The sequence below is a fragment of the Corvus hawaiiensis genome, chromosome 21 (assembly GCF_020740725.1).
Source record: "Corvus hawaiiensis isolate bCorHaw1 chromosome 21, bCorHaw1.pri.cur, whole genome shotgun sequence".
Taxonomy (NCBI): Eukaryota; Metazoa; Chordata; class Aves; order Passeriformes; family Corvidae; genus Corvus; species Corvus hawaiiensis.
The window spans coordinates 9981752-10008176 of record NC_063233.1 but is presented as its reverse complement, the minus strand read 5'-3'; the positions used below and the strand labels follow the sequence as shown (position 1 = coordinate 10008176).

Sequence of the window (26425 nt, the reverse complement as noted above, 5' to 3'; positions counted from 1 at the left end):
GGCTGTGGCACAGTCAGGTAACTGTGCATAAATCAAGCCCATGCCCCAAAAGCAACCACACCACACAAGGAACAAGGTGAAACTGGGCCCAGGGCCAAGACGGGGCTCCACCATAGCAAATAGGACGTGGTAGAGCAATTCCCTCGTTCCTCTTTTGACCCTGAGGAGCTAAAGGGAGTCTTTTGTACAGCCTCAGCATTTCAACCTGAAATAACCCATTTCCAGTCACCCCCTGCCCTAGGAGCCCTCTCTGAGCCCTCAGCCGGGCATAAAAGGTGTCAGCCAAGGTGGACAGGGAGGGCAAGGTCCCCAGCCCTGCTCTGAGGGTTTGCTCTTTCCTCCCCAGAGGGGTGAGCAGGGGGAAGGATGAGAGCAGCGGGGAAACCGTGGGTGGCTGAAGAGAGAAGCAGCAAAGCAAAGCAGCCAAGTAAAGGTCATCAGAGCTTGGCCAGCCACCCTTGGAGCCAATCTCTGAACTCCCTCGAGGCACCACGGGGGAAACCTCAAGCCTTTGGTTCCCTTTCCCAGCCTCGGCCAGTCCCTGCTGTCACAGCGTGACACCAGCCAGGGGAACAGACCCCAGGGAACGGCAGCCCAAATCCTGGGACATGCACCCAAAAAGGCCTGGAAAGGGCCTGAGAGCTCCTGAGGTGTCCCAGGAGATGGAGCTCCCAGGGCCTGGTTAACGCAGGGATAGGAGGGAAGGATGACCTGGAAGCACCGGTTGGATGGCACTGGAAGCAGCAGGACAGCGGGATACTCTCCTGCTGCTGGCCACAAACCTTGGCAGCTAGCAGCCACAAAAGCCCCAAAATGCCTCCAAGTGCTGCTGCAGACACTCACCCTCCTGGAGCTTGACACTCTGCAGGTACAGAGGGTTCCTCAACACGTTGCAGCGCCCGGGCTCATCCTCCTTGGTGAAGAGCAGCAGGTCAGAGTAGACAAAGAGAGTCACCTGGAGGCACAGGAGCAGCAGAGAAGCTGTAAGGAATTCATCTCTTGGCACTGAGAGTGTCCTGGGAATGTCCTCTGCCCTGGGGAGAGGCAGCAGCCACAACAGGGAGCCCAGAGAGCCCTTCCCAGGGGCTGATTGCTGCTGCTGCACCCAGCAAGCTTCGGACGAGGCTCCCCTCACCTGGCAGCCGCTTCCTGGGGCTTGTGGAGTCCTGCGACAGGAGGGATAAACCTGCCCGACAGTTCCACGCCACACAAACACACCCTCTGCTCCCTCCTGTCACTTCCCACTTCCAGGGGTTACAAATCAGAGCAGGAGGAGGGAATAAGTTGCCGACTAATCCCAGCACACTGCAGAAGGTGCAGCCTGAAAGCAAATCCAATCACCCTGAGCACCCTCACGGAGGAGCTTCTCATTTTTCTCAGTGAGAAAGTAAAATGTGGTTTTTACAAGAGCAGGACCCACAAGAGCAGCTGCAGGGAACAAACCCGACACCTCAAACCACAGTGGGGGTGGAAGGGAAACAGCAGCCCAAGTGTCTGCCCAGAGCTGGGCTCGAGCAGTGCCTCAAGAGTCCCAGGGGCTTTGAGCTACTCCAGACCGGGGGGAAAAGTCTTGCCCGAGGTCCCCAGTCCAATCAGTTCAGATTAATGAGACCTTTAATATAAGAATGAGCTTCTCCACTGCACTGGAGATCCTGAACCCAGCAGCCTGCCAGGGATGAGCAGCTTGGTGCCGCAGCTGAGGTGTGAGCCCGTCCTGCCCTCCAGGAGCTGGGGCACACAAAAAACCTCAAAGATCACAGAATCATGGAATAATAGAATATCCTGAGCTGGAAGGGACCCACCAGGACCATCGATTCCAGCTCCTGGCCCTGCCCAGACCCCCCAACAGCCCCACCCTGGGCATCCCTGGCAGCGCTGTCCAAACGCTCCTGGAGCTCTGGCAGCCTCGGGGCCGTGCCCATTCCCTGGGGAGCCTGGGCAGTGCCCAGCACCCTCTGGAGGAAGAACTTTTCCCTGATCTCCTTACCCTGCTCTCCAGCCTGACCCTTCCTGACACAGCTCCAGGCATTCCCTCTGTCCCTGGTCACCAGAGATGCCAGGGACAGCTGTGATGTGGCAGTGGCACAGTGCCTGGCACAGTGGCACAGTGGGGGCCTCACTCGCTCAGCGTGAGGCCCTTGAGGTACCCCCCAAAACTTCCCACAGCAAAGGGAAAGCTTTGCAACACTGAGCCACAGCAAGGAAGGGTTTGTGGCCTTTTAGCAACGCTAAAAGGAGCAAAAGGAGACACCCAGAGTCCCAGAGGGGTGGGAGAGAGCACCGAGAGGTGCCTCTGCCCCCACAGGGACCGAGTCCCCACTGCCAGCACAGTTTGTGTCCCTGCCCAGGGGCTGATGGACACATCCTGAGGAGGACAGGCTGGGTAACAGTTATCACATGCTGGGGAGCCTCACATCAGGGCAGCAGCACCTGGCTCCGAATTCAAAACCAAGCCCTTGCCACAAGATTTCTCCTCGCAGTGCAAGTTCTTTTTTGTGGGATTCTCAGTAAGTACAAAGCTGCTGGTGGAGCTTTAGCTGACAATGAAACCAGGGAGGGGCTGTCTTCTCTGTGTTATTTGGAAAATCCCTTCCTCTGCTCTCAACACTCTGCTGGCCCAGCGCCCACATCCACCCTCTTCATTCCTTCTGATCTTGTTGGTAATACAAGGAATAACCAGGTACAAACTGCACTATAACCTAAATCCCATGCCCACCTTGTGCCAAAAGGTGGCTTTTCTGGGATGTGTCTGGTGCCACCTCAGTTCCCTCAACTCCAAAGAAGAGATGCTGAAGGGATTTGGGGAATAGCAACCCAAAGTGAAGGAGATAAAAGCATGATCAGCAAATGGTCACATGGAAAGGGAGGAAAGAAACTGAAGACCTGCTACCTGCAGAAGTTTAAAGGGCAGGAAAAAGACTGGGATCAGCAGGAAAATCACTTCAACACCATGCAGGTTTCAATAGGGAAACCTGGAAATAGAATTACATGATTGAAGTGTCTAAAAAAAGCTGAAAGTGAGTTTGAAACACCTGTGCCAAGGAGTAGATTTTGGGTCAAGCCACTGTGTTGGCCAAACTCAGTCACTCACCACAGCAGGCTGCTGGCAACCTCTCCAGGCCAGCAGTGCTGGGAATTTGGGGTGCAGCACTTGGGAAGAGAGAGAGAGAGAGAGGAAAGCCTCCTGCTCTACAGAGAAGAGAGCAAACCTGGCCATGCCCATCCATGAGGTTTCAGGACTCCAGGGAGGCCCATCCTGACCTGCCAGGGTGGCAGAATGGAGGGATGAGAAGGGGACGAGTGTGGTCCACACTGGGCAGACACCTCAGGGCTTTGGGAGGCCTCCAGGTCCATTGGAGATGGATGGACAAGGCCAAAGCCCACGCTGGACACCTCGTGTGCCATCGCCCGCTGGCTCCTCTGGCACTCCATGGGCTGGAGGGATTTCAGGAGACCATAAAAGCGGGAATTGCAGCAAAGTCTAGACAGGATGTGATTAAGGCCTGAATAAGGATTGCCCCAGAGGTAAGGTCAGGGAAAGGACAGACCCTGGCAAGCCTCCAGAGAGATAGGTTGACTCCTTCAGGAGATGGGAGAGTTTGCTCAGGGACAAGGATGCAGTGCCTGATGTGGGAATGGCCACAGGGAAATGATTCTGCAGGGTTGGGAAAGAAAGGAGCAGGACCTCCAGCTCCAGCAAATTCACCTGAGCCCTCCTCTCTCAAGCCACTTGGTCCTACAAACCACAGAGCCCAGCTTGAGAGGGGCTGGGTGGGAAGAGCAGTGGGAAAATGGAAAACCACACGGAGCAAGGAAAAAGGGACTGACTGGACACAAGACAGGCTCTGTCCAGGCATCAGAGGAGGCTGGAGAGGAAAAGAACTCAAGTCCACCAAAGAGAGGAGTGGGAGCCCTCCTGCACCAGTGTCCAGGCTGGTTAGGTCTTGCTGGCTCCAGAGGTTCTCTCCCCTCACAGCCCAGCAGGACCACAGCAGACAGCCCTGCTCGGCTGGAGAACGGGAGCCTGGCATTCCAGAGAGACCTGCACGGCTTCCTTGAAGCTCCACAAAGCCTTCCATGGCTGTGCCACACACTCAGAGCTCTTCCCAAGGGCCACAGGTGACATCCTGGTGTTGCTGCCTCCACTGTCACTGCCAGCACGGGCTCAGCACCACGGGGTGTTTCCCTTCCCCACAGCTCTGTTCTCACCCCACTGACTCAGCCCCTCCTGCCCTGCCCTGTGCCAGCTCACCCAGACACCACAGCCCCAGGGCACCAGCATTCCCAAACGCTGTCTCACATTCCTGGCCAGCATCCTGCCCTTTCCTGGCACCAGCTCCAACTGGGAAATCTTCTCTCAGCTCCATACTCATCCCAGGAGCATCATAAGCAGAGTCCTTTCCCTGAGACATTTTCCTCTAATCAGTCATGGAGTTTTTCATGTATTTTGATTTGTTTTCATGTACTTTTTGGCAGAAAAATACCTCAAGTAATTCAAGTCAAAGCAAGGGATGAATTACACCATGAAAACCAGAAAGAGAGATAAGTCACTTAGCACAACCCTGTACTGGTTTGTACTGGCCAGTGATGGGAAGTGGCCCTGGGCTTCTACTGTTGGCCACCCAGAAACCGGAACAAGTGAAATAGAACTTCCTTTAGAGATCTGTGAAGATGACCCATTGCTCACTCCAGCTGAATTCAGCCCCAAATTACTCTGTGCAGTGGTGAGATCCTCTGAAACTGCCCCAAAGGAAACGGCCCTGGAGAGCAGTGCATGAGTGGGCTTTGCCTCTCTCCCAAATTCCAAGGCTTTGCAGACTTTGCAGACTTTGCAGTTGGATGCAAGTGGAGCCAGCAGCAAATGTGATCAACACATCCAAACTCTGTAAAGTTGTCACATCCTCAGGGTGCCAAAGCCCCCAGACTTCTAGGAGCTTTCCAACAACATGGCAGAAAAGCTGAAGTAAGAAGAACGAGAGGAATTTGGACAGGACATGTGAGCTGTTTCAGGAACTGAAATTCTGAGGACACCTGTAGCAAGTTCTCTGTCTAGTTCTAGTTCTAGGTTGTGGATTCTCCTTCCCTAGAGATGCTGCAAAGCCATGTGGACACAACCCCGGGGCAGTGACTGCTCCAGGGAATCCTGCCTGAGCAGGGAGGCGGGACTGGGTGGCCTCCAGAGGTGTCTGAACCATTCTGTCATTCTATGCTTCTCTAACCTGGCACAAAATATCCTTAAACCCCCTCCTCCTGAGTCTGCTGGGCTGCCACTGATGTGTGTTTGCCACCCACAGTTTCCTCTCTGTGAGCCCAAAGGAAACAGGAACAACAGCTGATTTCTAGCACAGGAGAGCTTTGATCTTTAGTTTATCCCACAATAAACTGACTACAAGTCTTTCCAAGGATCACATCAATATCATTACTGCACAACAAAACATTTCCCTTCTCAATGTAATGAGGTGTCCCTTCCAGTCCCTTCTCAAAGTCCCCTCCAGGGCTTAAAGGGGCTCCAGGAGAGCTGGAGACAAGGAAAAGAGTATGGAGGGACAGGACACAGGGAATGGCTTCCCAGTGCCAGAGGGCAGGGATGGATGGGATATTGGGAAGGAATTGTTCCCTGGGAGGGTGGGCAGGCCCTGGCACAGGGTGCCCAGAGCAGCTGGGGCTGCCCCTGGATCCCTGGCAGTGCCCAAGGCCAGGCTGGACATTGGGGCTTGGAGCAGCCTGGGACAGTGGAAGGTGTCCCTGCCCATGGCAGGGGGTGGGACTGGATGAGCTTTAAGATCCCTCTCAACCCAAACCATGGTGATTCTATAATTCCATCCTCTGTATAAGACAGCAGAAGAGCAGATTTGGAGAGCTCAGACAACAAGGAAGAGTTTTACCTGTGTAGTCCTGTTCCTGCTCTCATGAAGGAGCAGCTCCTCTGACAGCAGCAGAGTCCGGGCTGGGTTGCAAAGATCCAGGGGCTGCATTTGAACAGAATAAAATAAAAAAAAGAAAAGAAAACAAAAGAAACAGTCAAACCTTCCAGTGGCAGCGTGGTTTGTGAGATAAACTTTCCACCCACCAAACCCACTCCGTCTTCACTTTGAGCTGTAACTCACCCGGGGAGAAGCCACCCCTCACTGTGCTCAGAGGGACACAAAGTCCGCAGTCCAGTGAGAGCAGAAAACAAAGCCTTGCACTCACACCTACGTCAGCCCAGCTGTGAAAAGACAGCCAGCCCTTGCCTCTGCTCAGGGGCTGCTCTGCACGGGGGGGTTACGGGTGTTTGTCAGCAGGAAGCACAACCACAGCGCTGGCACGTCAGGTCCCCGCGTCCCTCAGCCACCAATATTTGTAGCCGATGGTTTGGATCACTCCTACTGCAACTTTTAAGAATTCCTGTCCCTTCCCGTGCCACACCCAGCTCCCCAGTCAGTGCTGGAGAATGGGACAGGTTCAGGTGTCCTGAGGGCAGAACAAACCCTGCACCTCCAGCCTGGGACCACCCTTGGGAGCAGCACAGTGGTAACAAGAGGGGACCTGCAGGGGGCCCTGCAGATGAGACAGTGCAAAGAGAAAAACCAGCTCCTGAAGTGGCAGAGTCCCAGGCACAATCCAAGATGAGTTTTGGGAGTAAGGAGGCAGAAAGTGCCAGCTGTGTTCCTCCCAAAGGCCGCCCATGCAGAGCCCAGGCAGGTGGGCACAAGGTGAGTGGTCACCCACCCAGGTGCCATCAGGGAGGAGGGAGGTGACCAAACACCTGCCCCCGGCTCCAGCCCAGCCCATACTGGCCCCAGGCAGCCCATGGCTCAGGCTGGAGCCACAGGGAACAAGGACCATGGTTTCAGCCCAGAGGAAGTCACCAGTCTGAGCTGAGGTGACACTGCCACTGGCAGGGGAGGACCAAGGGTTCCCCACAGGCTCAGAAAGGAAGGGATTCATCAGCAATGTACTAAAACATATGGAGAGGATGAGATTTTGTGGGGTTCTGGCCATATGAAGGACAAAATGAAGGACACAGAGGGAGTTAGAGCTACTACCACCAAATTCAGGGCTGTTTTCTTAAAACGTGGAATTGTGGAGGCAGAACATTCCCTGTCAAGCCATTACTGCTCTGGGTCCTTGTCCTCTACTCTGGAGCCAGGCTGGGAGAGCTGCGGGTGCTCACCTGGAGAGCAGAAGGCTCCAGGGAGAGCTCAGAGCCCCTGCCAGGGCCTAAAGGGGCTCCAGGAGAGCTGCAGAGGGACTGGGGACAAGGGCTGGAGGGACAGGACACAGGGAATGGCTTCCCAGTGCCAGAGAACAGGGCTGGATGGGATATTGGGAAGGAATTGTTCCCTGGGAGGGTGGGCAGGCCCTGGCACAGGGTGCCCAGATTTTAGTGTGACCACCTGCTAAAATAAAACCCCTTTTGTTTGCACACCGACTGCACAAAGAACCTCAAGAAGAACGACACTGATCTGCAATTCCAAAGCTGGCTCTGAAGCCCAAAAGCTGGGACACCTTCTCCTAACTCAAGCAAGCACCGAGGGCCAGATTTGAAAGCTGAAAAGGAGACAAAAATCCAACAGAGAATTGCTTGGGCAGGACACAGTTCCCTTTGAGACAGCCCCCAGCACTGTGCCAAGTACAGCCAGCTCCAGAGGAGAGCTGAGGGTGACAGGGATCCATGAATTCACGGGAGATACTGCTGAGAAAGAGATCCCTGCGTGGCTGCCTGGCCCCAGCCTGGGCACTGAGCACATCCCAGCCCCCTCCCAGCTGCACTGACCTGCACGAAGATGGGGAACACCAGCACTTTGGGAGCCAGGGTCACGTAGGTGCCGTAGGAGTGGGGGATGTGGGGCCTCACTATGGTGCAGTTCTGGTAGTTCCCGTAGCTCTTCATGGTCTGCACAGTTTTCATCAGCCTGGATTTCCTCCCAGAGCCCGTGTGGGATTTCCCTTTACAGGCATTCCCTGGATGGACAGAGGAGGCAGAAGGAAACACAGGATGAGGAGAGAGCTCCAGCTCTGCCCGCTCCAGCTCAGTCCTGCTCTCCCAGGCTGGAGGAGGGAATGGAAATCCTGGGGAACCACTGGAGCCAAGAGCTGCAGGGACAGGCATTTCTCAGCTATCCAGGAGTCCCAGGGATTCATGGAATAACAGCACTGATTCCATTTTCTTCTAATGGGAAACAAGTTGTCCCTGGTTGGTTTTGCTCCAGAGCTGCTCACTCGGTGACCCGAGGACCTCAGTGGGTGGCACCAGCAGCACAGACACGGCTGGGAAGGGACAAAAAGAACCCCAGGGAGGCCACAGCAAGCTCTGCTTCAGGCCAGTACATCCCACCAGGTGCTCTGCCCTCTGATCTGCCCTTGTGTGTCTCCACCTGCAGAGCTGTGTCCCAGCACGGGAAGGACATGGAGCAGGTCCAGAGGAGGCCACAGAGATGCTCTGAGGACTGGAACCCCTCTGGAGCCAGGCTGGGAGAGCTGGGAGTGTTCACCTGGAGAGGAGAAGGCTCCAGGGAGAGCTCAGAGCCCCTGGCAGGGCCTAAAGGGGCTCCAGGAGAGCTGGAGAGGGACTTGGACATTTTTATCCACACAAGTGCTGCCTGCTCTGGATTCCAGGCATGGAAGTTAGCAAAGTGCAGGAATGTCATGACAAAGGGCAGTGGGTTAATCCCAGTTTTCAGGAGATACTGAGATTGGAGGTGTCAGAGAAAGAGGCAGAAGTTATAAACACATTTGTGGCTGGGATCAATCCCTGCTGCTGCCAGCAATGGCTATTCGGACATTGGGGGTATTTATAAAGGATGACTTCATTGTTCATGAGGCTGGCACCACATCATCCTCTGCTTTTCAGCATTACATTCTGGGGCTGGAAAAGGTCCGAGCAGCCTCACTGGGTTTCAGTCTGTCCCTCTTCCCTGCAGAGTTATCCTCACTCAAAGCAGGAAGCTGCACACTCCCACCTCAGCTGCTCAGCAGAGCCCAGACCACATCCTGCTGGACACCAGCAACCTGTACTCTGCCCTAAAACTCACAGGCAACAGCTCCAACAGGAGCTGAATGGCTCTCTAACCAAAAATTCCTGTCTTCTTCAAAAGAAACCCCACTGAACAATCAAAATATTTCCTTCCTCCCTCCTCCTGTAGCGGATGAACTGAGCCAGCTCGGGGCTGCAGGCAGAGCTCTCCCCTGGGATTGAACATATCCAGGTGAGGAGCTGGAGCGTTCTCCTTCTCCCCCACAGGGATGTCTCAGGAAAAGGAATGAGAATCCCTCCTGCAGCTCCCTGGGGACCCCCAGCATCCCCCTCCTTCCCTCCCTGCAGCCCCCCCGGAGCTCCTGCTCCCAGCACAGCAGCTTTTTACCCTCGCGCTGTAACGGGTGCCCAGAACCTTCCCAGGCAGGAATGAGCCCAAACCCTCCTGACCACGGCCTGGGGCAGATAAGGTCTCGTCCAAAGCAAACACACAAACCTGCCTAGCATTACATACTCCATTAAGTATTAGGAAATAGCACATTTACTCCCAGATAAAGGCAGCAGAGCCAGCCAGCGCTGGGCTGGGAAGCCAGCCCTGCTGTTTACTGCTGCTGTAGCAGCTGCCTTTGCTGGGGGGGACCCTCGTGACCTAAGAGGTTGTTTCCACCTCTAAGTGCATTAATCCTGACATTTTCCCTTTTCCCTTTTTCGTGGTTGCACTGCCAGATAACATCGGGGCACAAGAGACCGCTCAGCACAGGGCAGATAAGATCTGTCTGGGCTGTTCAGGATTTGCTTTTGCTCTTATCCCTGAATCACCTCGTTTTATCAGAGGAAATAATCACCTGCACAAGTCCAGGCACAGAAACACACCCAAATGTCAGCTCCTGTCACTGGGTGGGCAGCTCTGTGCTGCCACACTTCATCCCTGCTCACGTTAACCAATACCTTCCTGCCTCTGAACTTAACATTACATAATTAAAAACAAATCCAGAAAAACCCAGAATTTGTTATGGGAAGAAGCCCAAGCCTTTCAAATCCCACCCCACTGTAAGGACAAGTCCCCATGGCCCAGCTCATCTTTTCACAGGATCCACAAACAGCAGGAAAGGGCTGCAATTATCCATGGAACAAAACATCCCCTGCAGCTGAGAGTGGAAAACTCTCCTGGCTGCAGAGCTCCAGGGCTGGGAGCACCCGAGGCACGGGGGTCTGGCACCCACACTGCTCCCTCCTGCTCCCCAGCACTCCCCCCATGGCTCTGCCAGCCCCACACTTTGCTTTCCATGGACACTGCCCCACCTCAGAGACAGCACCAAGTTTTCCAGCTGTACCCTCAGCAGAGAGGGAACGCTGAGGGATACACACTCCTAGAAGAGCTCAGCTCTCCTGGGGACACACAGCTCATGCTAAGGCCATCCAGACAGGCCAGGGTGCAAGCACAGCCTCCCAAAACTCCCAAATCCATGAGCAGACAAGGAGTATTTCCACATGGACCTGGATTCCTGCAGTGCCCAGCCCACCTCAGCCCACTCCTCCCACAAGTCCAACCATCCCCAGGGAGCTCCAGGAAAACCCAGCACACCTGTCACAGGTATGGTTTATGAGTTTATGTTTCAAAGGTTTTTTGGGGAGAGCTGGCCCAGAGACTGCCAGAGACTTTAGGCAGCCCAGGGCTTGAATATCCTCCAAATCTGGCAAAACCACGTGCACTGCTGCTGGCCCTGATCTGAGCCACAGCCACCCTCACTGCTGTAGCACTGAAGGGAACCTCAGAGCAGGGGATCAGCTCTCCCAGCACGGCCCCATGGATGGGAAGGGAAACACGTCATGGACAGGCCCACGACACGTGGGGAGCTATGATGCTCAGAGCTTTCACGCTTCATGTTCTCACCCTGCCCCTGATGGAAAGTCCCCAGCAGCCCTCTGTGAGCTCCCACAGACCTTCTCACATGAGGCTCACCCAGTTCCACCTCTGCTTTTAGGTTTGAGCCATGGTGGGAAGATGATCCCACGCAGAGCCCCAGGTTGCTGCTGCTGCCCTCAAAACATGAGCACTTTGCAGGGCCCAGGACAAGGATTTGAGGGTGCCAGGAAGACCAGCTTAGAGCTGGGTGCTCTGAGCAGCATTCCCAGCACAGGGACAACTTACCCACAGTAGTGCTGTCCTCTTGATACACGGGCCTCAGCAGCTGTAGGGGACAGAGGGGACACGGTCACCTGCAGCAGCCCTCAGGTGCAGTGACAACAACTGCAAATCTTAACATGCCAAACCCAGCCAAGCCAAAGCACTTCAGAGAGGAGAAAAACCATTTTTGCAGCAGAAATTGAGAGCCATGACTTTCAGTGTGGTGTGTGCAGTGGGAACGCTCCCCACATCCTCCCCATATCCCCAGGGCGAGCCCTGAGGGGAGGCAGCAGGGAAATATTTTAGCAAAACTGTGAAAGCTCCACCGAGGGACAGAGGTGTGGCTTGTAAACTTGGCACCGCTCTCACAAATATTTAGAGATGGGGCTGGATAAGGCTGAAGCAGGGGCCAGGAGAGGCTGCAGCACAGAGCCCTGAGCCACGTGCAGCCCCTGAGCCCTACCTGGCTGCCGGGGTTCAGCGGAGCTAGGATGATGTAGTTCTGGTCTGCAGCCGAGGGCACCCGGGACAGGGCCGGCAGGGTGTTCTGGCCCCGCTTGCCCAGCTCCGTGTACCTGTCCCAGGTGTGCAGCCCCAGTCCCTCGGTGCCATCGTAGAGGATGTGGCAGCTGCGGCGCTGCTCCGCCTGCGCGGGGCCGTTCTTCTCCCGCTTGTTGGGAGGGGACTGCAGGTCGTAGGTGGATTTGCAGGAGGACCTGCGGGTCATGCCCTCGTGGGCCGGCTTCACCTGAGGCACCAGCCTCCACACCAGCAGGATGATCTCCGTGGGACAGTTCCTGGGAGAGATGGGATGGGGAAATCAGGGGTGGAGCGCCCGTGTCCAGGCATGAGCCCCGCAGCCCTTCCTCCCTCCAAAGCCTCTGCCCCTCTCCCATGCTCCTCAGCTCCTGCATCCTTCCTTCTCCTCCAGGGAACCCTTTCCCAGTGTCCTGAAGCCCTCAGAGCCTTCCCCTTCCCACAGTCACTCAGTGGCCCCACCGCCCTGCCCTGGGCTCCCTCAAACCTCCTCTCCCTACCCTGGGGTTTTGGGGGAACCCTCACCGGATTTCGTGTGCCAGCTCCACACATTTCCAGTGCTCCACAGGCTGCTCGTTCAGCTGCAGCACCGTGTCGAGTTGCTGCAGACCTGCCTTCTCTGCTGGGCCACCTGCAAGGGACAAATGCCAGTCACCTGCCAGGCAGGAGGCTGAGTGGGAGGGGGAGGAAAAGCCCTGGAGCTTGGAGATGCCCAGAGAGCTCCACAGCTTGCACTATTCCCTCCCCCAAATCCCATCTGACACCCACACCTGAAAACGAAGAGGGGTCAGCCAACCTGGAGCTTCCCCATTCACACACACAGAGCACCAGGGTGGAGCCATCAGTGCTCCCTCAGAGCTACTGCACGAACTTCCCGTGCTTCCTGGGGTGCAGTGGGGAGCATCAGGGCACAATGGGGACACCCGTCCATCCCACAGGTCCACAGCAGGAGGATCTACTCAGGGAACTGAGGATTCCCACAATCCTGCTCCCCTCTGACCTGCATCCCCCCCAAATGATTTCCGAAGCTCACTCAACCAGACAGGCAGTCTCAGGTTGGAGAGGGAAGGGAACAAAATCCCTGCAAATTACCGCAAAACACTGCCAAAATAGTGACACAGCGCTAACCCAGTGGCCTGTGACCCCGTTAGAGGCAACAGAGAATTCATTAAATGAAGTTCCTTGGAGGTACCCAGAGTCCTGCAAGGCAGGGGAGCTCCAGAATCACAACCAGCTCTGGGAGGCAAAACAGGAGCAATAGTTCATTCAAATCAAGAGGGGGGAAAAGGATCCAGTCTCTTACCAGAGTCCACTGCCTGCACACGGACTGGGGAGTCGCAGCAGATTGTGAAGCCAAAGCCATCAGTGCCTCGAGGGATCGTGATCTGCGGGGAGACACCGGAGCTGCCTGTTAGGTGGGAAAGCAGCCACGGTGTGTGATGATCCCCCTGCATTCCCACCCTGCCCCACAGCCTCTGAAAATGCTGGCACATGGCATTTAGAGATGGGGAAGGGCTGTCACTGTGACCCCCACAGATAACGGGTGGAAAGGGTGCAAAAAGGCAGTGCCAGATCGAGCCAAGGATCTCTGGAAAGCCACAAAAGGAGCGTTTGTTTAGCACACACTCTGCTCCCAGCTCTTCCGAGTGTAAGGAAAGGCCATTGGAAAGGAAAACCTGGCAGTCTGGCTCTGACACTGACTTCGCTAAGCAAGTCGCTTAAACATTTCATTTCCTGTTGGAGAATACAGAAATAGCAGCACTCCCCTGCTCCGGAGGGAGCTGCGAGCTCGGCACGCTCCCATCCTCCAGACATCTGTGTGCATCACCCCCTTCCCTGGGCTGAGCATGTTTTCCCTCACTGAGTTTGGAGAGGATGGATGCTGGGTTGATTTGGGCTCATTTCTCCCCCTGATTCGAGGAGCATTGAGCTTATTAATAAAATGATGCTTATTTTTTGATGTTGGCTTCCAGCAGCAGCTCAGTGTGACAGATCCTGTAAATACCTGATTAGCCCCCAAGACATTAGTCAAGATGCTTGTTTTACTGACAGAGAAAAGAAAATTAAAAATCCAACGTCTGACCTGTATTATTTTGAGAACAAACAGGCAGAAGGAAGAGGAGGAATTCAGCAGAAGTTGCCAAGGAGGAGATCTGGTTCCTCACTCCTTTACCACGGGAGGGCAAAGGCAGCGAGATTTCATTTCCCTGCACCTTGTCCCTGTGTGATTGCTCAGCATAAAATCAGGCTTCAAAAGAGAAACTGGCTTCCCTGGCAGGATCAAAACACAGATCCAGTCCCATTACACTGAGTATTTTTCTTTCTGGAGTTCCCTGGATTCTCAAAGAGGTGGCTCTGCATGAATGAACCTTGCAGCTCGGTCCAACCCGGAGCTGGACTCCGTGGTCCCTTCCAGCTCAGGATATTCCATATCCTATGATTCCACCTCCAATACCAACCACTGGCACCTCAGGAGCCAGCCCAGCGTCTCTCCCACCACGGAGACTCCATGGGCACTTCCCAGCCCAAGGTTTCCCCTGTGCCTGATCTCCCACTCCTCCCTGAGCTGGCTGGCTTGTCCCCCACCTGAAGAGCAGATTCTCCCTGCTGATGCTCCTCACCCCCCACCACCATGGCCATCACAGGCAGTGATGGCCCATTTTTTGCCCATTTTTTGCCCATTTTTGCTGCTATGCACAGCACTAAAGAACTGTGAGCTTGAGCTGGGAGGTGGGTGGGGAGGTTTGCTGTACCCAAACTTTGCCAAAAAATGCAGAGGAAATTTTCAAAATAAAGACTTGAGGAGGTCTCAGAGACAAACCAGAGTCAGTTGTTATTCAGCCGAGGCAGAGCAGCTTTCCTGCATGAGATGGTCACCACAGCCCTGGCAAGAAGGGGGCCGTCAGGTTTGGAATTCTGCTGCTTTTGTAATTCCCAATATTTGCTGTTCCCCACAGCAGCTTTGGAATAACCCAAAAGATGAGCACAGGGAGAGGCTGACCCTGAGCTGGGAGTCCCAATCCAGACCATAGAGGGAATATTTCTTTGAAAAAGGAAATATTTCTTTGAAAAAGGAAATATTTCTTTGCAGGAGACTGGAACCTGCCCATGGAAAAGCAGCACCTGGCATCACACACTGGGAGAACTGGAACCAGCACAAGCTACTCCTCAGGAAACAAGTGCTGTTGGCTCTCAAAACCACTAAAATCATTCAAAAATTTAAAGTAATTTAAAATAATTTAAAATAATTTAAAAAGAGGCAGTAGCAGCCTGCTGTGCCTGCTTCTTCTCTAATAAGGGGGAAATTAAGACAACACCTTGCAGCTTAATGCTGTTACCGTCAGCATGCTGCCTGCAAGTTGCACAGTAAATATGAACTTTATATTCAAATATATTTATATATTTGAATAATTGATATCTATTTAAAAAGCACCCCTCTCTGCCCATTTCTCCACTGCAGCAACAGGCAGAGACCAGCCATAGGCACCCACGTGAAGATGCTTTCCTCATGTTCTCACTACAGTTTACAAATTATAACAGTATCAAGTCGATGCCTCACCACCAACACCCACAGAGCCCAGCCACGGCAAGAGACCTCCCAGACACTCCGAAATCTATCCAAGGCTCACAGCCACACGCTGGCACGGGGATTTATGGCAGGGGGGATACAGACCTGCCTGTACCTCCGCTCCGAGCACACCTTGCAGAGTCCATTGAAGCGGTTCATGGCTGGAATCGCCGCGAGCCCATGAAAACCCCGCAGCTCCCCGGAGCCGCCGTGATCCCGAACTCCTCGCAGCGCACGAGCGTGGAAGGAGCCCCAGTCAAACTGGCATGACCGCCCATGGGAACCCAGCTCCCGAGAAGAATGGCAGGAAGCCACCTTTCACCTCCCCGGCCCCTGCGAGCGCTGTATGCCGCTTTACGATAAGCCAGAGGCTTCCTGAAAACCCTCACTGACGAGGAAGGGAGAGAGTTTTATATTAAAATTCCTGTCAACTCTTTAGTATTCCCTAGTCCCCGCTCTGTTGATGTGGCTTTTGTTCCCGTGGCATTCTTCAGGCGCACGGAGCACTTTGTTATTGCGACGTTCTCACAAACACTTGGAGGATGTTTGAGCAGCGTTTCACAGGCACCGGCTGTGAGAGCCTCGCTCCATGAAAGACATGACTCCAAGCTCATAAAAAATCGGAGGTTTGGGTTTATGGAAGCAAAAAAGAAAAAAAAAAAAAAAAGAAAAAGCAGAGTTTGTTTTTGAAAGCACGGACCCAGAGGATACGCACGTCCCCGTGCTTTGTGCTCGTAAAGTCACCGAGCGGGAAGCACCGAGGTCAACTGAGCTGCGTCCATGGTGGGATTTGGGAATTATAGGCCAAGAGGAACTCTGAGCACAGCCAGCAGCAGGGCACACAGCAGGGCTCAGCTGCCCCACTGCCAGAGTTGGGCACAACTCCTTGGAGATGGGGCTCCACCAGAGGAGAAAACACCTTCCACACTCCTACATGGGGATGGAAAAGGAGGGAAGGCTGCAGGGAACCCAAAATCCAGGTTGTCTTGCAGAGCAGCTGGGGTGGCAGGGCCAGGGAGGCCAGGGAGGGAGCTGAGGAGCCTCAGTGCTCCCAGGGGAGCTGGCAGCGGCAGAGCCATCGCAGCATTGTCCCGGGCGGCCGCGCTGCCAGGCTGGAGCTGGAGCGAGGAGCAGCCTTCCTTCCCAGCCACCACCTTTCAAGTCGGTGGCGACTGCCGGAGAGGAAGGGAGGAGAGGGGCGCTGGCTTTGTTTGTCTTGCTCAGCCCTGTGCTGTAAAACAAATAACTGCAAATGCAGCTGAGGGAAGCACAGGGCGGAATTCGGCACAGATAAATCACGGGGCCGCCCGAGCCCCGTTTCCGATGCGAACCATGTGTTTGTGTTCCCATTTCCCATCCTTGCCTCTCCTATAAATCACCCAGGCTCCACCATGGGCCTTTCCCTCCCCAGAGCATGCGGTCCTGGGAGGAGGAGAGGAGCACACGTGTCCAAGGAGCCACGGGGCCGGGCAGGAGCCGATGCTGTGGGGCAGAAGCCGGCCAGCCCCAGCCCCCCCCCCATCCCAGGCAGTGCTGGTGCTTTGTCTCCAGTGGGAATACACTGGAAAAACAGGAGGTCCCTGAGGCAATGGGGGTTAGCACCCAAATCACACCCTCCACCAGCTGGGGCCTGATTGGGGTAACAAATTGCCTGTGGCAGCTGTGGTGTGACAGAGAGGTGACAGAGCTCCCTCACCAACACACCATCCCTTGGCTCATCTGGAACCCCCCAAGCAGGCACCTGACCTCACCTCTTCCCAGTGCTGGTGGGTCACAGCCCTGTCACACCCACCTTCAGCTGCTGCAGGGTCACAGCGTCCTGGCTCTCCTGGGCTGCACTTTGACTTCCTGGGTTGACCTCTGAAACAATTTTAAAAAGAATTTTTATAAAGGACAAGGCCCCATGAGTGTGACAGCACATCTGACAATCCCACACTGCAGATGAGACCTTCACATGTCACGGGCACATCCCCTCCAGCTCAGGGGTGGCTGCACACCTGAGACGGGCACTGCTGTCCCACCCTGCCCCGTGCCAGCCTCTGCTCCTCCACACCCTGGCAGCACTGCAGGACCAAGGCAGGAGAAAAAGCTCCAGCACCCTAGGGGCAAACAGAGCGTGGTCACAGCAATGAGCCCCAAGAGCTCCCCAATGAGCTCCTGAGGGGCAGGAGGCAGCACGAGGATAAGGCCAAGCAAGAGGAAGAGACGTGGCTGCAGTGTCAGGGTCCCCACAGAGCCCCAGAAGTGCGGCTGAAGGGGAGAGCAGGGGCTGCTGAACCAGCCAGGATCCCCACCCTACAAGATTTTGGGATCCCAGTGCCCACTGGGCACCAGAGGGCTAAGCAGTGCCTGTGGGGGTGCAGTGGGGCTGGGGCTGCTCCACACCAGCACACGCTCAGACACAGGAGTGACTCCTCTTCCAAGCCTTGCCAACACCCCCTGGGATATTCCTGTGATGGGACACACCTGTGCTCTGCTTCAGCCTCCTCATGGCCACCTTCAGGTGCTTGGTCCTGCCCAGCTCCTCCCCGAGCAGGTAATACCAGCCACTGATCTCCTGTGGGGAGGGAAGCAGCTGTGGGTGCAGGGGCAAATGCTCAGCCCCATTTCACCCAGCCAGGGCGGGAGGTGCCCCAGGAGCAGCACACAGAGGTGCCCAGACACACACAGAGCCCACAGCCCTTCTCTCAGCAGCAGCTGAAATTCCATCCTCCTGCACAGAGGGAATGAGCAACAGTGAAGCAAGAAGATCCCAGGTTTTTACAGGGATATCCAGCAGCATCATGCAGCAGATGGGGGACAGGGCCACCTCATCTCAGCCTTGCTGAGGTCCCAGGAGCACTGCACTGCTTTAAAAAAGCTGCACCTCACTTGTCCTCCGTTTCAGAGGAGGCTGTGCTTAAGCCACCTCTCAGGCCACCAGCTCCTTTTTATTCTCCTGCTATGAAGAAAATGTCCCCACCTCAGGTGTGGAAGTTTAAAAAATCAAGGAGCATTTGGACAAGGCTCTCAGGCACAGGGTGGGATTGTTTGTGCAGGAGTTGGACTTGATGATCCCTGATTCCAGCTCAGGATATTCTGTGATTCTGTGAGCTCAGGGGATGTATTAACACTTCCATGCAGCCCCTCCAGCTTGCCGAGATATTCTGCTGCCCAGGGACAGAATCCCTCACCAGAGGCCACCGGGATGAAGCATTCCCATGCTTTGGTGGTGGCTGGGAGCTGTTCCCACGGGAGCCTTGCCCCAGGAAGGCAGAGCCAGCTGTACTAACGAGCAGCAGCCAGGCTGGGGCAGCAGCACTGTGACAAACCCGCAGCAGGGACAGGGATTCTGGCACAGAATTCCTGCAGGAACAGCCAAAAAACCTCTGTTGTCTGCCCTCTGCCCACCAGCGCGGTGCTGGGAATCAGGCAGGCTCCTGGGAGGAATGTGTCCCCACCATCACACCCCCTCACCCACGTGTCAGATGTGACCCATGCCAGGATGGCACCGTGTCCTGTGTCCCCTCCTGCAAACTGGGCAGGCAGCACGTACTGGGGACACCTCTGTGCACCCCCAGTCCACTCTGTGCCCCTGCCGAAGGGGGTGACATCCCCTGTGCCAGGATCCCTCCTCTAACAGCCTCCCCACCCATCTCCAACAACCACGCTAACACCAGTCTCACACTGGCCATCCGTACTGGGAATGGGAGCAGGGAATTCCCTAGGAACCTTCTCCCATGGTGGGAAAAGCCTGTTTTGATCCACCCACCGGGCCAGATAGCCCAGAGAGCCAGGCCCCCGCCCCACACCCGGACACAGAGGTACCTTGTCCAGGGACAGGAGGGACTTCACCCCAAAGCTCATGCAGCCGATCAGTTCACTCTGCCTGCAGGACAACCAGAGTTCAGGGACTGTCAGCACACGCCCATTGAAGAACCACATCCCCCCTTGCACCCCTTTCCAGGGAGCCCCCAAACATCCCTGCCCATGCTGGGAGCCAGGCAGTGCCCAGGATATGCCCCTGCCCCGTGGTGTGAGCAGGCACGGTGTAACCACACAGCTCAGCTGCAGCAGGGCAAGGAGGAGCTGGGCTGAAGCACCCTGGTGCTGGCAGCAGCTTGGCCAAGGAGGCAGATGGCACTTGCCTGGGCTGGCAGCACAGCCTGCAAGGTGCCAGACCCCTTGGTGCCCCTCGCTGCACTGTCCCCAGAGGGAGGGGAGGTCCCAGCCCACTCCAGCCCCACCTGGCTTTGGCCAGCAGTGCAGGCACGAGTGGCTGCAGGGGGTTAAATGCTGGCCCAGCTGATGGGTACCAAGCAGCAGCAATGGCAAGAGAGTGCCAAGGGCAGTGTTTGCTCTCTGACAGCACTGGCTGCCCCTGAGTGTGACCCCAGCTGGGACATTCCTGGCCCAAGCCCTTCCCAGAGCCAGCCCTCAGGGCCCAGGGCCCTGGAGGAGCTCACATGGGGTGACCAGAGCAGGGGGCAGGTTCTCTGCCACAACAGCCCCCTTTGAAAAGGATCATACGACAGCTGGCAGCCCCTTACCTGGAATTCCTCTCTCTGTTCCAGACTGTGACCAGGAGACGCTTCTGCTCATCCTCCTCTTGCACTGGGCTGGAACAAGAAGAGGGCACAGCTCATCAGCCTCCCCAGGAGCACTCAGCAAGGGCTGCCCTTGCAGCCACAGACTCTTCAGCATCCTCAGAGCCAGGTCTTCTCCTCCGGTCTCTGCACAGAGCACTGCAGCAGCTCCCCAAACAGCAATCTGCTCATTCCTGGCAGACACCTGCGAGGGGATGTGACCTCTCCCAGGCAGATGTGGGGACACCACTCACGCGGTTTCAGGGGGGAAATAATCTTGCAGGAAGACACACATCCACCATCAAAGGGTAAATGCAAGGAACAAGCCACAGTTCATGCTCTGAAACCACCACCCTGTGCCAAATCAAACGCTGCACGGGTCAGAGGGCTGGCACAGCCTCAGCCACCAGCAGTGACAAGCTCTACTCAAACACTAAGTCATGCAGCTCTTTTTCCATGCTGGAGCTGTAGGAAACCCTTTTACCTTCCTCATTCACACTATTGCAGGTGCAAGGTCTAGGAAATGCAGTGTGTTTGTCCAACTCCTGCCCAGCAAGAAAGTCTGAGCATGCAGGAGCAGCACTGCCATGCTGTGTGTGCTGACAGCTCTGCAGAGCTCTGCCCGAAAGTTCAAGGCACTTCAGCTACAAAAACCAGCAGAATAATGTCTGTCACTCCTCATCTCAGCAGCAGAGCTGCTCAGGCGTGCTGAGTGTTTATTAGAGATCACAAAGCAAAAGCAAACACGGGGTCTTGGCATGGGGAGGGAGCCCCGGGACAGCAGGCACGGGGTCCCCACGGCTCTGTGTGACACGGCACTGGGGGATGGCCCAGAGCTGCCTCTGCCCTGCCATACTCACAACACAAAGTGCTCATGGAACACAGGATTTTTGCTGTCTGGCACAGTCTTCGTCTTTTGCCTGCACTTCCAATCAGCATCTGGCACAATGGACATCTTTGGGAGGGAAACAAGCAGTGTGTTAACGTTCCCAGAGCATGCACGGGCCCCAGCTGCCGTGGCAGGAGACTGGCGCAGCCACTTGTATGGATGGCTGAGCTCAAAGACCCTGCTGAGCCGGTGCTAACGGGTGCTTAGGGTCACCTCACCCTTCTGCCTGTCAGGTAATTGCATCACAAAACTGCTCGGGGCAGGGGAGGGAGGGAAAAGAGCAGAAAAATCAAGGAGTGATGCACAGAGTGTCCGGCTGGTGTCTGACTTGCACTCCCTCTCAGGGGAGCTGCTTCCTGCACTGTGCACATCCCAGCACGAGACCCACCCTGTGCCAGCAAACATCCCCACCAGGCTCTGGGCACCCACTGGGACGTTCTTGCAATGAATGCTTGGCACAGCCCTCAGCAGGGTCCTGTCCTCCCCTTTTCTACTGGCCAACAAAACCCATGAGCCGTCCAGGGCTGGGCAAGAGCCCAGCCAGCTCCATGCGAGCTGGAGATGCTCTTCCAGAGCAGGATGGAGAAGGAAGGGGAAGGGACAAACAGTGCAGAGCAAGCCTGGAGGAGCCAACCACAAAATTCCCAAAAAAAGCACAAAGCCCCAGGAGAACCCACCTTCACGTAGGAGTCGCATGCAGAGCACTCTGTTCCCATCAGACCTTTTGCTTCCATGACTGGAAAGGAAAGGAAATGAAATGGTCACATCCCAAAGCAGCAGGGAAGGCATCTTCCTACTCCACACTGCTCTGCTCCACAGGGGGGTCCCTCCTTGCGGGCAGAAGCCACAAGCAGGGGCAGGGGTTTATTGTACTTTCCCTTTAACACACCCATGCTATAAATACAGGCTGTGGGTGAGCTCAGTGGCAGAGGCAGTTCAGCATCCAGATGGCAAATTGCATTCCCTCTGCCTGACTTCCCCCAGCCTTGGTCTCCCTGCCCTGGAGCCAAATGTATCATCCAGTTAAATATCAACGGCCGCAGCCTGGCGCTGCTGCCCCGACCCTGCTGCCGGGACCCCACGGCTGCCTGGGGCAAAGGATGTGCCAGGGATGTGCCAGGGATGTGCAGCAGAGCTGGAGAGCACAGGATGGGCTGTCAGAACAAGGCCAAGCTCCCTCCTCACAAGCCCAGCAAGGCAGCAGTGGCTCTGTCTCTGTCACGAGCAGATTGTGCTCCTAATAAACTCATCCAGCCCGAAGGAAAGCCCAGGGCATGAGGGGAAAAGGGCTCTGCCAGCCTCTCTGGTGCTTCATGAAGGGGTTTGTAAGGTTCCTCCAGGAACCTGTGTTTGCCTTTTTTCTCTTCATATGGAATAAAAGGAAAATAAGTCATACACATGGGTGCAAGCACAGTGTTCACCCTGGAATGAAGGTCTCTGGAAATTTCAGTTTGTTCTCTCAATCACAGAGCTCCCAGTTGTGCCACCACACCACAGAGTTGTTCCCAACAGCTGCCATGAAGCTCCAAAGAGCTTAAAGGAAGAGCATGGAATTGCTGTCCCCACCACCAGCCCACTGTGGCTCTGGGGACACTTTGGGATGCTCCAGGGACACACTCACCGTGCAGCATCAGCGTCCGGCCCCGCACCTCGATGGACAGCTTCAGCTGGCCTGGGGACAGGAGAGGACAGGCTGGAGGAGAGGCTGGAGGAGGCAGGACTCACCCACCCCACAACTCCAAGGCTCACACAGGGCCAGACACATCCTGCCTCCCCACCCGGGGAGCTGAGGGGAAACATCCCACCTCATAGAGGGTCAGGCTGGAGCTCAGCACTGTCTGCCAGCACTGAAAACCCATCGGGTCCCAGCTCCTGTGCAGGAGGTCAGTGCCAGGAGAGCCAAGGTGTGCCCTGCTGAGTGAAGGCACGGCTCCCAGGGCAGCACCACTGCTCTGCTAGCCTGCTCACACCCATTCCCTTGCTTTTCCGTGCACTGGCAACTCTGCATCAGCCCAAAAATCTCCCCACAAGGCTCAGACTGGCACGCAGAGCCAGGCCATGGTGTTTGTCAGGGTCTGGTGCAATGGTTAAGGGGTGCAGGATGGGCAGCCTCCCCTCTGAATCTCCTCCGAAAAGGTTCCCTGGGAGCTGAGCCTGCCAGCCTCAATGGGATGTGCAGATTTGAATGGCAGTGAAGGGTCTGTAATCATGTAATTGTTCCAGATCAGCCCAAAACTAAACATTTCCCAGTGGCCCTGGAGAATCCAAAGGCTGAAGCCATCACTACTACTACAATGTTTCCCTTAGTCCAAAGCAAAATACTCCATTTTCACTTCTTCCCCAGTTTACAAAACACAACAAACAAGTGAGTAAACTTAATTTCCAGGCGAGTAAACATAAGGTACAGACACACAAACATCTTGCAAGTTAAAACCCAACATTTCATTTTGCCAAAGACACGCCCAAGGGCTCGGGCTGGCTTGGGAGGGGATATCTGATGGGATTGTTTAGCCTGAAACAATTCAGAGAACACATTTTTCACTCAAAGAGAAAAAAAAAGTCCAACCTCTGAGCAGCTCATGTGTGCATGGACTCATGGAAATGGTGTGTGAGTGCATTTGTACAAGTGCAAGGTGAGAGGGCAAAGACGGGAGCCGGGTGGGATGGGTCAGGACAGCTCCAACACTGCTTTGCAACAGAGAGAGCGCTGTCCCCCGGTTTCATCCTCCCACTCCAGGCTTTGGGCACGAGGTTTGAACTCCTCTGCAATCTGCAGATCTCTGAGGCTGTGGGAATCTCCCTGCTCCCCTGTTAGCACACAACAGATGTTACAGCACGAAAGGAAACTGTCCCTGTGCGGCCAAGCATGACGAGGAGTCAGCGGGAATGAGAGGGAGAGGGGAAGGAGAAGGGAAGCTTTGTGCTGGGTGATTTGGGGGGATGCCAGTTTGGGGACCGTCCTGCCCTGTGTGCACAGCCATCACACACCACGAGCGGCCAGGACATCCACAGGACATCCAAATCCTCCTGCTCCAGGGGGGCACTCGGGGCTCGCAGCCGGGCCGGCTCCACCCGCAGGGCCGGGGGCTTCTCGGAGCCACAGACGGACACCCAGGGAGCAAAAAGGAAACTGAGGGCACAGCTCCAGCCAGCCCTACCCCAGCTCGTGTCCATCCAGGGGGCAGAACGAGCCGGGCATGGGACACCTGGAGAGCGCTGCCCAGACCGCAGCGGCTGCACCGGTGCCCAGGGCGCTCCTGGTTCCCGGCATTATTGCGGCTCAGCGAGGCAGAAGCTGCTGCCCGGCCCTGATTCCTTCAGGGAGCGGCTCCCCAGCCCCTTCCCACGGCAGCCCGAGCCGGGGTTCCGCGCTTACCGAACGTGCTGAGGCAGAAGGGAGCTCCCGGCAGGGCACCGGCCCGGCGGGAGCAGAGCGAGACTCTGTGCGCGTTGCCGGCCTCCATGGCACGACACCTCGAATTAGGAGCTGCAGGAGCTGGAGCCGTGCCTGCCGAGCCCGCAGGGAGCGGCGTTTCCACGGGACGCGGAACAACCGCCGCGGTTTGAATGGAGCGGCTCCCATCGGCCCCGCGGGTTTGAACGGGGACCGCACCTGTGGCAGGGTGGGGACAGTGCCCCGCCCGCCCCTGTGCCGGGACGGGGACAGTGCCAGGCTGGGGACAGTGCCCCGCCCGCCCCCGTGGCAGGATGGGGACAGTGCCAGGATGGGGACAGTGCCCTGCCCGCCCCTGTGGCAGGATGGGGACAGTCCCAGGATGGGGACAGTGCCCTGCCCGCCCCCGCGGACCCCGGAGCCACGGCCACGCTGCCGATGGTGCCCCAGGAATGAGCTGCTGGGGAAGGGGGAACCCTCCCTGCCGTAAGCAGTCGCTGGCACTGGCCGTCCATCGGGTTTGCTGGCACATTCTCAGCTGTTTAAGGAACTGTCCCACGGGACAGGAGCATTCACAGCACGGGGAAACCACTGCCGGCAGGAGAACTGGTCTCTGAGGGTGAGGCAGGAAAGGGCGGGTGGCAGCGCACGGGTGACCTGCCTGGCTCTCGTGACAAGGAGAGAGGCACGCAGCACCCCCAGGGTTATGGGGTCACCCGGCAGGACCCCAGAACAGCCCATTCCATCCCCCGGGAGCTGGCAAGGCACCCATCGGCTCCGGGTGCTGCCCCGCGGCTCACCGGGAGGCACCAGAGCTGAGCACCAGCTCCGGAGGGTGTGGAGGAACGATGAGAGGGTTTCTGGGGGAAAAATCCGTCCCCAAAGGCTGGGCTGTCCCAGAACTCTCCGGGATGAAAAAGAACAAGATCTCCTGTACAGCCCAGGGCGCTGGACACACACCCCCACCCCTGCCCGTGGTGGCCCCTCCACACAGCTCTGGCCAGCGCTGAGCCCCGGCTGGCCACAGCCCCTCCCACACCCCCTCGCTCACCTTTCCCTTTCACTCGGGCACGGCTGATCCTCCTCCTGCTCCCCGAGGGTCCCCGCCGGCCCCGCAGGGAGGATTGTCCAGCCCGGTGTGGCCCCCCAGTCACTGCTGGCAGATGCTCCAGCACCGGGGGACTCTGCCCTGTCCCTGCCAGGGAAAAGAGGAGATGAGAGCAGGACACGGCAGGACAGGGAGTGGGGACACCAGGGACACCACAGGCTCTGCTGTACCCACAGTTTCACCTGCCACAGGGCTTTGTCCCCACCTTGCCCCAGCCTTCCCTGTGAACACAAAGGAGATGAACGATGGCCGCTCACCCCATGCAGTGTCACAGCAGGAGACAGACCCACGTTCAGAGGGAGTCACCCCTGGCAGGAGCCCCAGCTGCAGCTCTGGCCGTGGCCCTTCCCATCCCACGCACCAAGTGCGTCCCAGAGGCTCTGCTCAGCACCATTTTATTTTATTTAAAACAGATGACCAGTCCTGTCAGGGCTTCATTAATCTGTAAGCAGCTGTCCAGGACACTGCAGATGCTGCCCTGAACTGGATGTTCAGGACAGGCTTAGAATCGCAGAATGGTCTGGGTTGGAAGAGACCTTAAAGACCATCCAGTTCCATCCCTGCTTCAACTACCCCAGGTTTTTCCAAGTCCCTGTCCAACCTGGCCTTGGACCCTTCCAGGAATCCAGGGGCAGCCACAGCTTCTCTGGGCTGCCTGTCCCTGCAGTGTCAGCCTGAGCTTGGCACCCTGCAGGGGCCTTGGGAGGCACAGCCCAGGGTCTGGTGCCTCAGGAGGCGTTCAGAGCTGGGGAAGGCCCGGCAGGGTTTGTGCTGCCAGCTCCCACGCAAAGCTCCTGCTTTCCTGGTGGAAAGGGGCCAGGTGCCTCCTCCTCCCTCCTTCACACAGCACAGCAGCGAGGCACAAGCCAGGATGGGAGCGGGGCAGTGTGCAGCTCAGTGACCCATGGGGCAGCAAGGGCTCAGAGCTGAGTCCACTCAGGCTGTGAGAGTCCCTTTCCTGCTCTGGGAAGCACCCAGATCCATTCCTGTGGATGCTGTGCTGCTGGAGCCCCCTGCACCGAGGGCACTCCCAGCCGTGGGCACAGCTGAGCTGCCCAGCCCTCCTACAGCTCCCCATCACCTCCCGCTGTCTCCAGCCACTGGGATCCAGAGCTCAGGGTGGGGTGAGGAGGGGGCCCCGAACAAAGACATGATTTATTCTGTAATTGCTGCTCGTTTGCTCAGCACAGCTGTGGCCTTTGCTGCCCTCATCGAAGTGCAGGGGATGCACAAGCAGTGCAGGACGTGTCAGCAAGCAGGAGCATCTGCGAGACAGC

The 26425-nt window shown here is 56.4% G+C and overlaps 1 protein-coding gene across 10 annotated transcripts in view; it reads right to left on the bottom strand.

Moving 5' to 3' along the window:
- The window catches only part of RGS3 (regulator of G protein signaling 3), a 67234-nt gene that overhangs the window by 39727 nt on the left and 1082 nt on the right, over positions 1 to 26425 (bottom strand). Inside the window, exons 2-16 of one of the 10 annotated variants that reach the window (XM_048325514.1) lie at positions 25092 to 25235; positions 22268 to 22318; positions 21324 to 21382; positions 20618 to 20712; positions 19722 to 19790; positions 19000 to 19060; positions 17659 to 17749; positions 16985 to 17052; positions 12928 to 13009; positions 12150 to 12255; positions 11551 to 11884; positions 11112 to 11151; positions 7760 to 7947; positions 5886 to 5969; positions 844 to 955 (exon numbers count right to left, since the gene is read on the bottom strand). In XM_048325514.1, coding sequence (XP_048181471.1) covers positions 844 to 955; positions 5886 to 5969; positions 7760 to 7947; positions 11112 to 11151; positions 11551 to 11884; positions 12150 to 12255; positions 12928 to 13009; positions 16985 to 17052; positions 17659 to 17749; positions 19000 to 19060; positions 19722 to 19790; positions 20618 to 20712; positions 21324 to 21382; positions 22268 to 22318; positions 25092 to 25235 — 1584 coding nt within the window. Of the gene's footprint in view, positions 1 to 843; positions 956 to 1135; positions 1230 to 5885; positions 5970 to 6107; positions 6117 to 7759; positions 7948 to 11111; positions 11152 to 11550; positions 11885 to 12149; positions 12256 to 12927; positions 13010 to 15297; positions 15563 to 16984; positions 17053 to 17658; positions 17750 to 18999; positions 19061 to 19721; positions 20169 to 20241; positions 20369 to 20617; positions 20713 to 21323; positions 21383 to 22267; positions 22319 to 24022; positions 24175 to 25091; positions 25236 to 26425 lie in introns of those variants that run through there. The other 9 variants (XM_048325515.1, XM_048325517.1, XM_048325518.1 and 6 more) reach the window with 9 other exon arrangements.